At 37.9% G+C, this 17579-nt stretch overlaps 1 protein-coding gene across 1 annotated transcript in view; it reads right to left on the bottom strand.

The window, feature by feature from the left end:
* LOC106088170 (cadherin-99C) overlaps positions 1-17579 on the bottom strand; it is a 329750-nt gene that overhangs the window by 136160 nt on the left and 176011 nt on the right. The window contains exons 3-4 of the mRNA XM_059362284.1: positions 14830-15008; positions 10546-10668 (exon numbers count right to left, since the gene is read on the bottom strand). Of these exons, the coding sequence (XP_059218267.1) occupies positions 10546-10668; positions 14830-15008 (302 nt within the window). The remainder of the gene's footprint in view (positions 1-10545; positions 10669-14829; positions 15009-17579) is intronic.

Below are 17579 nucleotides of genomic sequence, written 5' to 3'. Positions count from 1 at the left end.
ATACCTTAACTTTAGAATGATAATGAATTTGGGCAACCAGTACTCTCAGTGGAATTCCAGAAATTCATTGTGTTTTTGTAATCCCAAATATTCACTATAGTATGCCAGCACATGTCATAAATTTTGATTTGAAAAACGAAAGACTTAAGAAACAAACCCTGCATAAACTTTCTAAATTTGTCTAATGCTTCCTCATACACCACATGCATCTCCAAAATACCGGCTTTAGTTAAAACGACTTCAATACTTTCATCAATCTGCAAACTGACACACACACACACACACACACACGTTACCCAATACCTGTTCAACACACAATTACAAATTCCTGCCATACTTTTGCTAGAGAGCATAGAATATTCTCCACTACAAAGCAATTCATTTCATAGCTTCCCATTTTGATCATCTCAGTTGGGTTGAGCTCAGATCACATCACCATCGTTCATTGATATTCTACTCCTGATATTATGGATATTTGTCATTTTAGTTTCAGCCATGCTGTGCTTTGTGGCTGTGTTCTAAATGATGGTCATTTCGATTTCAGTTGGCTTTTTCCTCAATCATAGTGATTGATGACAGCCTTTCATTTTATTGCATAGCTGCAGCAGGCAAGCCGACTTGAAGTTAAAAGCTGAAATTGAGGTACACAACATGAATTCTGATCTTGTTTCCAGCATTCCTTCCTGATGTGATTTTCGTTTTTTTTTCTATTCTTTTGCAGCTTTTCCTAAACTATCAAATATCCTTCGAGCTGGTTCTCATGTGTCTGAAATGTGAGAGAATGAAGCAAAAGAAAAAAAAAACTGCCAGCCTCTAACCATTTGATTTAATTCTATTCTATTGTGTTTTCAATCAATTTTATTTTGCTCTTCAATCAAAAAACGAGTTCTCCATGACAGTTCATTGTGGCCCGCAATTGGATGGATATGCCACGAAAGCACTGACATAGCTGTCGTTACTGGTGGCAGTTACAAAAGCTGGCTGATCTCCATTTTTCTCCTGCTCTTGTGGCAACCATCTAATTACCCGTTCTCCTGGATGTGTTTTTGCCATTTTTTGCACAAAAAAGAAAAGACCCAGAAGAAAGAAACAATCTTGGCAAGATGAACATGGCCAAGATGCCGGAAAAAACATAACGCGGAAGCCATAACTCTGTAATTAAATGGAGATTGAGTGTGCGGTTATGAAATGCAAGCAAATGTAGCAAAAAAAAAAAAAAATAAAAACCAAATCTCCCAGAAAACACTAAGTGAAAGAACCTAAAGAGAACCTAGAGACACCACCAATGAAATGGGTCACTTCTTTGGATGACAACACTGAGAGCTGGTAATAAAGTTATTTTATTTTAATTGAATTGTATTGTTATTAAAAGATTACCCGTCTCCGATGTTTGTTTTTGCTACGGATGCAAAAAACAACAACAATGTTGTCCAACAACACTCTTAATGAGTTTAACCCAATTGTTGTGTTGATGCTCCAGTATTTTGTCTTTTTCCTATGGCATCGTTGGCATAAAGGATCTGGTTAATCATGTTCGTGTCTTAAGTCTTTAGTTTTTTACTTTAGTTTTTCACTGTGCTGTATTGCCAGTAGCCAGACTTGGGAGAATGTGTGCCATTTAACGATTTATGTGTTGATTAATGTCTTCTATATATCCTAACAATCTACATGGTTAATTTGAGTTTTTCTTGCCATATTTCAAGTTTTGCTGATGATTTCAAAAAAAAAAAAAAATTTTTCAATTTGTCATAGTGAGGAAAAACATCTGCATTTTACTTGATGGATGATGATTTGTTGGTGGATTGCATTGCGGCTTAATTGCATGTGGAAATTGGGGGGAATGATATGAAGGAGAATTTTTGGTCCAATTTATAGGAGGTTTAAATGCCTTCTGAGAAAGCTGGGAAGTGAAACAAGTGCTCCGACAGAAATGTTTAGGTGGTGGATGATGTGTTGAAGAATGGTTAGATCCCGGTCTTCACTGAAAGCTTCTTCCACCACCTAGAATGCTTAGGTGGTGGATGATGTGTTGAAGAATGGTTAGATCCCTGTCTTCATTGAAAGCTTCTAGATGAAGACGGCAAGGGGATTGGTAGTATACTACGATGTACGTGATATCTTCGTGCCTTTAAGAAGGGGGCGCCCCGCTAGCTAGAGTTGTCAGCGAGCTTGGATTAGAAATGCAAGAGTCGTTGGTACCATTCCCACCAGAGGCTTTGGTCTATCGCTACTCTTGTATAGCAAAGGTCAACAATTCTCTAGGTGAGCCTGAATGAGTCATAGAAGAGGTCTGTCTTATAAAAATAACAGCTTTGGAAATCATGGTAAAGATCTTAAACTCTCGAAACTTGGGTTTTATGTGGAGAGTAAGGCGGCGCACAGGGACTTGAATTCGAAGACGGTTAGGTCGAAATCCATGAGGAAATGTAGGAAATTCCTGAAAACGTTTCAGGCTCATCAAATAACGCTAATATCGGCAGGCCACCGTGGCGCAGAGGTTAGCATGTCCACCTATGACGCTGAACGCCTGGGTTCGAACCGTGGCAAGAACATCAACATTTTTTCAGCGGTGGTTAACCCCTCCTAATGTTGGCGACATTTGTGCGGTACTTGGCCATGTAAAAACTTCTCACCAAAGAGGTGTCGCTTTGGGGCACGCTGTTCGGACTAGGCTATAAAAAGGAGGTCCTTTATCGTTGAGCTTAGAATTGAATCGGACAGCACTTATTGATATGTGAGAAATTTGCCCCTGTTCCTTAATGGAATGTTCACGGGCAAATTTGTATTGTATTTATATCGGCTTTTGGACACAATGCCATTCGAATATAAAAGAAAGCGGGCGAATATGCCAGCATAGAACCGTTTGATGGCAAGAGAACTGGTTGGCAATCTTGATCTTCTGAACTTAATAGAAGGGATGACTAGTGTGGAGGCTATGACAAGAAGGAAATGTATACATGGCTGATTAGCAGGACTCTTTGGCCTCCCAAAGGGGAGAAGGACTGGCATGACCCCCCCCTTACCCCTAAAGTAAGTGGATCCTCCCCCTTACCCCTAAAGACTTTGGAAGGGGGCGGACCCTCCCCCGTTACCCAAAAACACCACCCAAAATCAAAAGTGGTCCGCTAAAAACAATATGGGTATCAAATGAAAGGTATTGGAAAATAGAATACGAATAGGGTATTCAAATTCGGCTCAAAGTACCCATCGGGCCGCCCCAAACCTTAATTCCCCCCAAACAGATATATTGGACGTTCATGTCAATATGGGCCTCAAATGAAAGGTATTCGGGAGTAGATTACGAATCTGGCACACAAAATCAGGGGGTTAAGGGTTAACCTTACCCCCCAAAAACTCCTTAAATGGGCATATGGCCTATCATGACTTTTTTAGACTCGGTTTTTTGTTTGTGCCGTAAAATCATAAACGGCTGAAACGATTTTCTCAAAATTTTCACAAATTGTGTAAGTTTGTCTGGAAGGAAACATAGGCTGTATAATTTTAAGACATCGGATGTGGGCGGTCCCACCCTCTTACCCCAACTACGTCATCCTAAACCAAAAGTGGACCGATGGGTATCAAATGAAAGGTATTGGAGACTAGAAAACGAATATCGTTTAAAAATTCATATCTTGTCAATATGGTCCTCAAATGAAAAGTATTCGACAGTAGAACACCAATATGGCATAAAAAATTAGGTTCAAGTAATAGGAGTTCGTCCCAACCCCAAGTACCCCCAAATGGGCATATTAGACGACCATGTCTATATGGGAGTTAAATGAAAAAGTATTTGGGAGTAGGTTACGAATATGACATTAGAATTTGTGTTCAAGTCTAGTTGGCGCTTTTCTTTCCAAAAATAAGTCAAATAGGTTAATTGACCCAATACGACAATAAGGGACTCAAATGAAAGGTATTTTAGAGTAGAAAACGAATTTGATATTCGAGGTCCAGCCCACCCTCAAACAGAATTTATTTACCGATCATGCCATTATGGGGCTCATATAAAATGTATTTGAAAGTAGAGCACGAAGCTCTATTTTTTTTTTACATTGAGGGGCAAATGTCTCTCTAAACCGGAAATATTTAACAATACCATAATATAGGACTCAAAAGAAAGGTTTTAGGAAGTGAAGTAAAAATTTACCCATCAACCGAGAAGGGGTACACTTCTCACACATCAATGAAAGCTTTCCGATTCCGAAGTTTAAACTCAATGATAAGGGACTTTTTCTAAAGCCGAGTCCGAATAGCATGCCGCAGTGCTACATCTCTTTGGGGAAAATTTTTTATTGGAGAAAATTTCATAGAAATTTTGTCTTTAGAGAAAATTTCATTGAAATTTAGTCTTTAGAGAAAATTTCATTGAAATTTTGCCTTTAGAGAAAATTTCATTGAAATTTTGTCTTTAGAGAAAATTTCATTGAAATTTTGTCTTTAGAGAAAATTTCATTGAAATTTTGTCTTTAGAGAAAATTTCATTGAAAATTTGTCTCTAGAGAAAATTTCATGGAAATTTTATCTCTAGAGAAAATTTCATGGAAATTTTGTCTTTAGAGAAAATTTCATTGAAATTTTGTCTTTAGAGAAAATTTCATTGAAATTTTGTCTTTAGAGAAAATTTCATTGAAATTTTGTTTTTAGAAAAAATTTCATTGAAATTTTGTCTTTAGAGAAAATTTCATTGAAATTTTGTCTTTAGAGAAAATTTCATTGAAATTTTATCTTTAGAGAAAATTTCATTGAAATTTTGTCTTTAGAGAAAATTTCATTGAAATTTTGTCTTCAGAGAAAATTTCATTGAAATTTTGTCTTCAGAGAAAATTTCATTGAAATTTTGTCTTTAGAAAAACTTTTAAAGAAATTTTGTTTTTAGAGAAAATTTCATGGAAATTTTGTCTTAAGAAAAAAATTTATAAAAATTTCATAGTCTTTAGAGAAAATTTCATTGAATTGTTGTCTATAGAGAAAATTATGAAAATATGTTGTCTTTAGAAAAAATAATTTTGTAATTTTTTTTTCGAAAAATTTTCATTGAAATTTTAGTGTTCTTCAAATTTTTGTGATTAGCTTCGCTTCATTTTGAAGTGGTCTTTTTTAAATAATTTTTTCTTTAATTATTGCGAAAACTTTTCTCAGAACATGGGGTTTTCAGGGCGACCCACGGACATCTGGTCCCTGACTCTAACCTCAGATTCGTACTAAATTTTTATATAATATTGGTCCCATATTGCCTTCATCCGCCTACAACTACGTTTGGGGGGTTATTTGTAGAATGAGCCGGCCGCCATACACTTGGTCCTCGTTTTGGGATGTAAAATTTTGACTCTTCTCTCGGATATCTTCAATTAGGACTTCCATAGTATCCCGATCGAGATACTTTGGGGGATTTATGTTGTGGGGGATTTTTAAGATATGGGGTTTTCGATGCTTGGACGGCCCATTGACATTTTATGCCAAATTTTTTTAAGCCCCACAGTGGCCCAAATTTTTTTAAGCCCCATATTGGCCCAATTGGTTTATAGGTTTGTTTAGGGGGTTTTTCGGGTACCATCCCCCCTGAGATTTTCATAGAAATTTCGAATTATTCAACAACCAACTGCATTCAAATTGAGTCCAAATTGGGCCCAATTGCTCCCTTTAGTTAACTTTACAGTTTGGGTAGTATTTTTTGATCAAGAGGTAGTTGTAGGGCTACGATGTTTTTGCAATTTGAAAATATTTTTTCTATGCTTTTAATTTTTTATTTTTTCCATACTTTTAATTTTTTATTTTTTCCATACAGAATTTTTTTGTTCTTCTTCAAATCATCTTTATCTTAAGATTCAAGATATTCTCTGAAAAACTTGATTTTGATGAAATATCTGTGAACATGTACCAAGCTCATTTTCATACAAAAATAGAAAGAACCAGAGAGAGAATAAAAAAACAATCCAAAGAACCTAGCGGAAACTAAGAATTCAGTTGCCTTTTGTATTTAAATGGCAAATATTTAGAATATTTGCTTATATCAGGTCTGTCTGTCTGCCTGGCTTAAGACAATGAGAAACCAAGAACGGTTAACTGTTATACAGGGAATTATCTTCATAGACACATAAGCATTAAGCATTAAGATCGCTTTAAAGAGATTTTAACGGCATTAAAACCGAAAGGAATGGCTAGAATGTAATTCCGTGCAGCCATTGTCTTAAGCATGAAAAAAACAGACAATGCAAGAACCAAAGAGACTCAGACACTGAAACATTTGAACCTGAGCCTGGGGAATAAGTAAACCAAAGTAATTGTCTAAATGGCTAGTGCACTGGCTGTTGCGCAAAAAAAAACCTCAACAACTTCAGAAAAAACCAAACTGAATAAATATAGCAAAACAAACATTTGAAGACAGTAATAAAGCAAAAACAAATAGACATTGTGGCGTGGCTTGGTATGGCGTGGGTGCGATAAGAATCCAAGAGAACAAAAACTACCACAAAAAAAAGTTTGAAAAAAGAACAAACCGACTAGAAAGCTGAGATACATATGCAAAGATTACCTGACTTTACCTGCTGCCCACCCACCTTAAGAGTGGATTTTCGTCTTTTTTTTTTTTTTTGTTGGCAAATGGAACCGTAATTCATAGATATGAAGATAGTGAGACGTCTTAAAGCCCCTACCTATTCTATAGAAACAACCACATGAATGGCTATGCTGATGATGACAACATCAATTAGAACCCCTAAGGAAAATTTGGCAGATTTGAAAAATCAAAGCAATTATTTTAATTCTTATTTGTTCTTATGGTGCTATGTGGTAATGCTGTAAATTGGTGTGTATTTTTCAAACAAATGTATGCTTAAGATTTACAATAGAAATATATGGGGCATTCCATAAATTATTAAAATGTTAAAAAATTATATTTGAGAATACAGGAATGGAAGAATCTGACATCTTCATTTAGGGTAAAAGGATCCATCTTACCCCTAAATCTCTCCAAGTAGGCATATATGCCACTCGGAATGGTATTAGACTTAAATAGGGAATTGGTTACGAATCTGATTCCTAAATTTTCATTGAAGAGCTAATCTTGAATCTTTTTTTCTTAAAAATCAATTATCAACGAATTTTTTTATACAAAACTAGCTGAACCCGGCCCGCTCCGCTACGTCTTCTTTAACTTTATATGGAACAAAATTATCCTTTGAATATTAATTTTCGGCAATTAAAGAGCTTTTAGTGAATTGCCATGCTACGAAAATGGTATATCGCTTGACTAACAATACAACTGCCTTTATCTGAATCCATATGACCTTAATGGGTCTATAAATTCGCTCGGAGGGTTTAGAGCTATTCTTCAAAGACTTTATTTGAGCCCGATATTCTCATGGGGATTTTGGGAGTGGGAAGGCACCCAGGGTAGTGGTTGGTGGGTAAAGGGTGTAGTGTGACACCCAAAAACGTGGTCCCAAATGTGAGTATCAATTTCCTACTCTACTCTCAAAATACCATTAATTTGAGCCCTATATTGCAATGGTCGGTAAATATATATGCCAGATTTAGAGGCGTTTTGGGGAATGGGGTGGTTCCCCACACACTTAACCCTGAAAAATATATCAGCATGGGGGTCTAATCTCAAATACCATTCATTTAAACTTCATATTGACATTGGTTTTAGGGGAGTTGAATGGGATGAAGCGTCCCCAATCAGTTTTTCAATCTCAAATACATGTCATTTAAGCCACATATTACCATGGTCGGTAAATTTGTACTCTTTGAGGAAGAAGCGGTGCCCCAAATACATGGCCACACATTTGGATATCAGATTTGTATTCTACTCCCAAATACCTTTATTTGAGCCCCATATGGGAAAGAAAATTTGTCCCGAAAGTGGGTATACATTTTGCGCTCTATTCCCCAATACCTGTCATTTGACAACCAGAAGCTCTTAGTCCTAAAAATTACCAGCATCGTGAAATACTCTTGAATATTAATTATTTGAACCCCACCATTGCCTTTGGTCTAAAAATTGGATATCAAATTCGGTTTCTAATCTCAAATACCTTTCATTTAAGAGGTATGGGCCCTAAAAACTATCAATAGCGATCTCCACTCTTTTTAAGATCCAAATTGTCTAGAGGAAATATTTAGTTGCCCAAAAAGTAATTGCGGATTTTTCATATAGTCGGCGTTGACAAATTTTTTCACAGCTTGTGACTCTGTAATTGCATTCTTTCTTTTGTCAGTTATCAGCTGTTATTTTTAGCTTGCTTTAGAAAAGAAAGTGTAAAAAAAGTATATTAGATTAAAGTTCATTCTAAGTTTAATTAAAAATGCATTTACTTTCTTTTAAAAAATCCGCAATTACTTTTTGGGCAAACCAATATATTCTATTTGGGTGGTATTATGGGGGTAGGTGTTCCCAATAAACACTTTTCCCGAATATTGATATTAGATTCTTGCTTTACTATCAAAGACCTCTTATTTGAGCCCCATATTGTTATGGTCGTAAATTTGTCCCCTCAAGGGGATGTTCTTGGGGATGGGCGGCCCCTAAACACTTAGTATTCTACACTCAAATACCTTTTATTTACGACCCATATTGCGATGGTCAGTAAATAAGTCCTGTTTGGGGAAGGGGTGGACCCCCTGAAACTTGGTCCAACATTTGAATATCAGATTCGTATTTTACTCGCAAATAACTTTCATTTGATTTCCATATTGCCATGGTCGTTAAAAATGTCCGATTTAGGGGTCAGACAATTGGATATCAGATACGTTTTCTAATCTGAAATACCTTTCATTTGAGTCCGATATTGTCGTGATTGGTTTAGAAATATGTTTGGTAGGTTTAAAGGGGGGGAGCCACCCCCCTAGGTACCCCATCCGAAATTTGGATACCATCCGAAATTTGGATACCAAAATTTTATTTTTAGGGTACTAAATGGAAGCGCACAAAATTGCATAGATTCCATTTTTGTCCATAAGCAGGTTAGGTTCGAATATATATCGGGCTATTTCGGACTATACCTTGAAATAGCCCCCCCATATAGACCGATCCGCCGATTTAGGGTCTTAGGCCCATGAAAGCTACATTTATTACTCGATTTTACTGAAATTTGGGACAGTGAGTTGTATTACGCCCCTCGACAACTTTCTTCAATTTTGCTCAGATCGGTCCAGATTTGGATATAGCTGCCATATAGACCGATCCGCCGATTTAGGGTCTTAGGCCCATAAAAGCTACATTTATAATCCGATTGTACTGAAATTTGGGACAGTGAGTTATGTTAGGCCCGTCGACAACCTTCTTCAATTTGGCTCAGATCGGTCCAGATTTGGATATAGCTGCCATATTGACCGATCTCTCCATTTAAGGTTTTGGGTCCATAAAAGCTACATTTATTATCCGATTTTGCCAAAATTTGAGTCCGATTTCACCGAAATTTGGTACAGTGAGTTAAGTTAAGCCCCTCGAAATTCTTCTCTAATTTGGCTCAGATCGGTCCAGATTTGGATATAGCTGCCATATAGACCGATCTCTCCATTAAAGGTCTTGCGCCTATAAAAGGCGCATTTATTGTCCGGTTTTGCCAAAATTTGGGTCAGTGAGTTGTGTTAGGCCCTTCAACATCCCTCTTCAATTTGGCCCAGATCGGTCCAGATTTGGATCTCTCGATTTAAGGTTTTTGGTCCATAAAAGGCGCATTTATTGTCAGATTTCGCCAAAATTTAGTACAGTGAGTTGTGTTAGGCCCTTCAACATCCCTCTTCAATTTGGCTCAGATCGGTCCAGATTTGGATATAGCTGCCATATAGACCGATCTCTCGATTTAAAGTTTAGGCTCCATAAAAAGCGCATTTATTGTCCGATTTCACCGAAATTTGGTACAGTGAGTTAAGTTAAGCCCTTCGAAATTCTTCTTCAATGTGGCCCAGATCGGTCCAGATTTGAATATAGCTGCCATATAGACCGATCTCTTGATTTAAGGTTTTGGGGCAATAAAAGGCGCATTTGTTGTTCGATTTTGCCGAAGTTTGGGACAGGGAGTTGTGTTAGGCTCTTCGACATTTTTCTTAAACTTGGCCCAAATCGGCTTAGATTTGGATATAGCTGCCATATAGACCGATATCTTGATTTAAAGTCTTGGCCCCCTTAAAAGGTTCATTTATAATTCGATTTCACTGAAATTTGACACAGTGACTTATGTAGGCTTTTTCGATATAGCTGCTATGGGGCATAAGGTATGCATTTTTCACCGGATTTTGATGAAAGGTGGTTAATATAAATACCCGAGTTGGTGGGGATCCAAAGTTCGACTTGGCCGAACTTAACGCTTTTTACTTGTTATATATAAGATAAATTTTGGAGCATTAAAAAATCAAGCTTTCATTAATTTTTTATTGAATTTTCCAAATTTTGACTAATCTTGGCTTTTGTGAAAATCTAAGTTCACCACAATTGCCCATTGAAAAGGAATCACCTTTTACAACATTTGTTTTTTTGAAATTTTTTATAATATCATGTTATACCCCACATCTTTATATGCATGAGCTTATTGCACAACTTACCTCTGGCACTGTAACCTCATAGGGTGTGTTCATAAAACGTGGTGCATTATCATTAACATCGGATACGCGCACTATAATCGGTATATTGCGACGTTTGCTCGAGGAACGTACGGTACAGGAAACCTGCAAAAACACAAGAAGACTTTATTATTACAACAATTGCCTTAAGATAGTCAGTGTATAAAAAAATAAAGTAAGAAATAATTAAAAATAATAAAGAAGAGCCCATAAATCCATGCCTTGCTATCTATTGATATTAAACTGCCATTAAATTCTATTGAAAAGATTTTGCTGCACTTGATTAGAAATGGGCGCTTTCATTGGCCAGCTTAACCATAGGTGACATAATTTATGTACACCTCTTAGCGGTGGTTTTGGCGTGTTAGTGTGGTCTCGGCGGTGTGGTAGCGATAATTGCTGTGGACATCTTTATTGGAAGGCAGCCATGAAAACAGGTTGCATAGAACCGGCTTTCATTTAATGAAGATAGTTATAGACGATTAATAGAGATTTTTTTTTTGCTTTTATTATGTAATCAACACATGAAAATAGTGAAATTCATTTAAGGCTAAGTCGTGAAAGGCTTATAAACACTCGAAACAAAATTTAGAAACAAGTAAAGATGGGCTAAAGTCAGACAAAGCCAACCATTTGATATCCTATACCACACTGCCTTTGCAGGCCAAAACGCCAAAAATTTTTATTTGCCCAATTAGAAATAAAGAATGTTGACATAAATCCGTACTTATGATTTGTTCGTAGGAGTCATAGAGGAAAGCGGTGTACAAATCTTTGAAAAGATCGGCTGATAAATGCGTTGACAAAGTCTCTGGAAGAGAAAATCCAGCTATATAGAATCAATGGTAGGAACTAGAAGGCATCTTTCTTCTTCTGTTCCTGTGGTATCACAAAGGATGAAAACTTCTAAGTGAGTCTGATGGCTGACTGCCACTTAAATCTAACCTAACCTAACCTAGTTCCTCTCAGTAATATCCTCGACTTCTCACGATATGGATCCTACCGACCATTTCGCTGTTCCACAGGTTTGCATGCGCATTCGTCGCCTAAGCCCTTAACTAGGTCTACGTCGACCCGAAAGGCTTCGATTTAACCAAATTTATTGCGGGCAGTTTTCTGGCCTTCACTCCCAAATTGTGTGCTTTCTCATCTCCTTCTTAATCTCCTTCTTACATTGCAAGACTGTTCGTGACCTTACCGTCCAAGTTGTTATTGCCCTTATGACAATTTTACTGTCTGTAAAGATGTTCCCACTCGACGTCCTAGCGTTAAACCCCACCACCTGACGCATTCCGTGATCGCCCGGATCTCCGCCTGTAGGACCATATTATAGTCAGGCAGTCTAAAATAGAACTCAGTCCCTGGGTTGTCAATGTAGACCCCCAGACCCACTCTGTCCTCTAGCTTTAATCCATCCGTGTAGCATGATCTTCCAGATGACAATGCTAGGGCTCCTATCCAAGAGTGTGCCGCTGGCAGCAGTTCCTCACCTCGGCCTCAAGGTTCATCTCAGGTATCCGATCGGATTTGGACCATATTGGACCATTCCCGGATCTCCGCCTGTAGGACCGTATTATATTCAGGCAGTCTAAAATAGATCTCATTCCCTGGGTTCTCAATGTAGAACCTCAGGCCCACTCTGTCCTCTAGCTTTGATACATCCGTGTTACATGATCTTCCAGATGGCAATGCTAGGGTTCGGTCTATCGGAACCGTCTCGGCCGGTGGCAGCAGTTCCTCAAACTCGACCTCAAGGTTCATCTCAGGTATACGATCGGAAACCTCTTTCCTTACTTCCAGGTTTCCTATCGTCGACTCAATTATTCCGCTATGATATGAGCTGCTTCTATCCTCAATCCTATCTCCCATCGCCTTAAGTCTCACAGCTGTAGTGGCTGCCTCAAACTTAATCTGTATGTCAATGGGTCGGATATTTAGAATAATCTCCAGTGTCCTAGTGGGCGTGGTCCTCATCGCTTCGCATATGTCAAGACAACATATTCTCTGAAACTGTTGTATGGTCCTTATGTTGCACTTTCTCCAAAGCGGCGTAAGTAAGTATTGGTGTAATCACGCTCCTGTTAACTGATTAACATTGAGACCTCTGGGTCTAGCCCAGTCATATGTCATATGCAATAGGGCCGAAAGGGTCCCTTCTGTATAGCTGGTTTTGATCATATTGTGCGGGCTGTTAGTAGATACTTGGTGATAAACTTCGATATTAGATGTGATTTGTACTCAAGTTCTTGACCTATATGTTCGAATAGGTGTTCATTTGAGGATGGGGCGGGTCTCCCAGATAGATTTTGCCGTCCTAATGGCCGTTTCATTACTCCACAGTGCTAAATGCCCGCTTGTCGCCGACACAACTTACTCTTGTTACGTCGTCTTAAAAGGCTTCGGATTAACCAAATTTTTCATCGGCAGCCTTTATCTCGTAGATCGAAGTGGTCTGCCTACTCGTTCGCATTTATTTCGCTACGAATCGATTGGCAAATAATGCGGACCTTATACAAAGAAACCATTAGTCTCCTTTTCACACTCCGAAACAGGATGCTTGGTCAACGCTCAGACCAGTTCTCCCCTCTAGTTTCGATTTATCCTTGTTATATTGGGTTGCCCAAAAAGTAATTGCGGATTTTTTAAAAGAAAGTAAATGCATTTTTAATAAAACTTTGAATGAACTTTCATCAAATATACTTTTTTTACACTTTTTTTCTAAAGCAGGCTAAAAGTAACAGCTGATAACTGACAGAAGAAAGAATGCAATTACAGAGTCACAAGCTGTGAAAAAATTTGTCAACGCCGACTATATGAAAAATCCGCAATTACTTTTTGGGCAACCCAATATGAACAATCAGATGGCAACACTGAGCTCCCTCTTACCAAGACTTTGTCGCTGTGAACTCAGCTAGGTTCTGTTAGGTCTTCTATCGTCACATCGATTATCGCAATATGGCATGACCTACGCCGCAATAAATCCGAAAGCCAAGTGCAAATTGCAAATTTGCCCATTTCAAACATTCCATTAAGGAACAGGGGCAAACTTCTCACTTAACAATGAGTGCAGTCCGATTCGAGTTTAAGCTCAATGATAAGTATCGGAGTCCGAGTCCGAACGACATGCCGCAATGCGACATTTTTTTGAGGAGAAATTCTTATACAGCATAGTACCTAGCAAATGTCTCTGGCATTAGAAGGGGATAAGCACCGCTGAAAATTGCCAGGATTCGCACCCAGGCGTTAAGCGTCATAGGCGGTCATGCTAACCTCTACGCTATTGTGGCTACCATCTTCAGTATTTTTCTCGTTTTATAAACAATCGGATCTCCTCATGAGATTTTTTTTGTCACATTGTACGCTAGCCGATCACGCTCAACCGATCACGATCAACTCAGGCTACGATCCGCCGATTTAGGGTCTTAACCCCATAAAAGCCACTTTTATTATCCGAATTTCCTGAAATTTGGGACAATGAGTTGTGTTAGGCCTTTTGACATCCTTCGTCAATTTGGCCCAGGTCGGTTCAGATTTAGACATAGCTGCCATATAGACCGATCCTCCGATTTAGGGTCTTAGGCCCATAAAAGCCACATTTATTATCCAATTTTGCTGAAATTTGGGACAATGAGTTGTGTAAGGCCTTTCGACATCCTTCGTCAATTTGGCTTAGATCTGTTCAGATTTGGATATAGCTGCCATATAGACCGATCCTTCGATTTAGGGTTGTATATAACTTAGATCGGTTTATTTATTGATATAGCAACTAAAAAGACCAATAATTTTGTTATACACAATTGAACAATGACTTGTACCTATTAGGATTTGGTCGAAATCGCATCATAATCCGATATAACTGCTATGGGACATAAGGAATGCAATTATCAGCGGATTTTGATGATAGGTGGTATATATATTTACCCGAGGTGGTGGGTATCCAAAGTTCGGCCCGGCCGAACTTAACGCCTTTTTACTTGTTTGAAGTTGTATTGGGCCGATCTCCTTAGGATCAGACCCAGATGTTCAGTGTCAAAGGCAAATATTCTACACCATTACCATGGTGGCCCACAGACAGACAGACATACACAAGAATATTATATTAATGTTGATAGCATCCAAAAAAGCATCTAAAACCATTTTTGAAGCAAATTTTTTCCTCTTTAATCACATTTTGCCTTAGGCCTTCAATTTGAACTGCCATGGAAGCAATTTTATGCACTCAATTAAATTTTGTTCTTACAATGTCTAACTCATACAAATACTTACTTGAAATACAATATGACTTAAATTCTCCTCATCTCTATCGAGTGGCTGCAATAATTGCAATTTCTTGCCATTCAACAAGAATATAGGATTCCCTTTAGGAAAGACTAGATCTAAGGCAATTTCCGTAAAGGGATCACCAAATATGGGTAGCTCGGGAGGATTCGTTTGCTGGCCAATATCTAAAAAGAAGAGAAAAAAGAAAACACACACAAAAAATTCATTAACATTTTCATTGAAGGCTTCTTACAAAAAAGAGAAAGAAAAACAGAACCCAAAAAAAAAAATCTATGAAGAAAAACCAAGTTTTTAGAAATACTAACGGCGTATTAGACTACTAGAGTGGTAAGAAACGCAGACCTTTCACTTTAAAGGCTTTCCAATTGGCTTATAATCTTTTTGTAATAGACAAAAAAAAAAAACAGTTGCCTTACACAAAGAAAAAATGACCATAAAATTTTGTTTTTGTATGCAAAAACGTTAAACGTTGATGACAATGCTATCAGTTTTAACTACGGCAGCCATAGCAGCTGCTGCTGCAGAAGGAGGTCGTATAGTCGCCCCATAAAAAAAGGATGTTATCGTTTTGCCATTGCTTTGAGAATGAAAAGCTAAGAAAGTCGGACCAAGAAAAAAAAAACTTGCTATCATCTAAGGAGATAGGTATGACAAGTTAGTGGCTGCAATTAAGAGCATTAGATAACAGTGAGGTAGAGGCGCATGCGCAATAGCGAATGTGTTTAGCTTTGGAAATTACTTTTTTTTCTATTTAAAATTACTTTATTTAGGTATAAAGCTGCATGTAATTGTATTTTGAAAAGTTTTTTTTTCCAATAAAAGGCGTAATTTAAGCTGAGGATTAATGAATTTTCTTTAAATTTCTTATGCGGACCTCGCCGCCGTCATGGCCATTAAGATTTTAATGCTATTTTATAGTCGTCTGCATAATAAAATTTCGTATTAGATTATTAAGTACGAACAACTGTAGTATGGAAGAGTTTATGGGAAAGGTTTAGTATTTCGGGGTTTAACTTAGAAGAATGGCATGCTGCAATTTTCAAGCAATCTCAAAATTTAATGCAAATATTGCAAATTGGGAAGCCAAAATAACATGAAGACCAACAGATTTCAGAGCATTTAGGGGAAGTATAAAATTGAAAAATTTTTTTTAGGAAAAACAAGTAAGAGCTTGTCAAGTTCGGCCGGGCCTAATCTTATCATGGATCGCATTTGTCGAGTTCTATGCGCTGTTTCTCTTTTTAGGCAAATTGCAAATTTTGTCCATAAAAATTCCTCTAAGGAACAGGGGAAAACTTCAATGAGTGCAGTCCGATTCAAGTTTAAGCTCAATGATAAGGGGTCTCCTTTTTACAGTCGAGTCCGAACCGCGTGCCACAGTGCGACACCTCTTTGGAGAGAAGTTTTACATGGCATAGTACCTCACAAATGTTGCCAGCATTAGGAGGGGAAAACCACCACTGAAATTTTTTTTTTGATGATCTCGACAGGATCTCGCCTCGAACCCAGGCGGTCAGCGTCATAGGCGGACATACTAACCTCTGCGCTACTGTGGCCTCCTCTTTTTAGGCAAACAAAGAATATTGAATAAGAACTGTGATGCCATTGAAGCTATATCAAGTTATAGTCCGATTCGGACCATAAATGAATGCCGAACATTGTAGAAGTCTTTGTGTAATATTTCAGTTTATTCGGATAAGAATTGCGCCTTGTAGGGGCTCAAGAAGCAAAATCGGGAGATAGGTTTATATGGGATCTGTATCAAGCTATTGATCGATTTAGACCGTATTAGACATGTATGTTGGAAGTCATGAGAGAAGCCGTTGTACAAAATTTCAGACAAATCGGATAAGAATTGCTCGCTCTATTGGCTCAAGAAGTCAAGATCCAAGATCGGTTTATATGGCAGCTATATCAGGTTATATACCGATTTGCGCCATACTAAGCACAGTTATTGGAAGTCATAACAAAACACCTCATGCAAAATTTCAGCCAAATCGGATGAGAATTGAGCCCTCTAGAGGCTCAAGAAGTCAAGATCCAAGATCGGTTTATATGACAGCTATACCTGATTATGAACGGATTTGAATCAAACTTAGCACAGTTATTGGAAGTCACAACAAAACACCTCATGCAAAATTTCAGCCAAATCGGATGACCGTTGTACACAATTTCTGCCAAATCGGATGAGAATTGCGTTCTCTAGAGGCTTAAGAAGTCAAGATCTCAGATTCCTTTATATGGCAGCTATATCAGGTTATATACCGATTTGCGCCGTACTTAGCACAGTTATTGGAAGTCATAACAAAACACCTCATGCAAAATTTCTGCCAATTCGGATGAGAATTGCGCCCTCTAGAGGCTCATGAAGTCAAGATGCAAGATCGGTTTATATGACAGATATACCTGATTACGAACCGATTTGAATCAAACTTAGCACAGTTATTGGAAGACACAATAAAACACCTCATGCAAAATTTCAGCCAAATCGGATGAGAATTGCGCGCTCTATTGTCTCTAGAAGTCAAGATTCAAGATCGGTTTATATGACAGCTATACCTGATTATGAACCGATTTGAATCAAACTTAGCACAGTTATTGGAAGTCACAACAAAACACCTCATGCAAAATTTCAGCCAAATCGGATGACCGTTGCACAAAATGTCTGCCAAATCGGATGAGAATTGCGCCCTCTAGAGACTCAAAAAGTCAAGATCCCAGATCCCTTTATATGA

Source organism: Stomoxys calcitrans, chromosome 2 (assembly GCF_963082655.1).
Source record: "Stomoxys calcitrans chromosome 2, idStoCalc2.1, whole genome shotgun sequence".
Lineage (NCBI taxonomy): Eukaryota > Metazoa > Arthropoda > Insecta > Diptera > Muscidae > Stomoxys > Stomoxys calcitrans.
The sequence above is the reverse complement of the archived record's forward strand: the minus strand, read 5'-3'. Positions and strand labels throughout refer to the sequence as shown.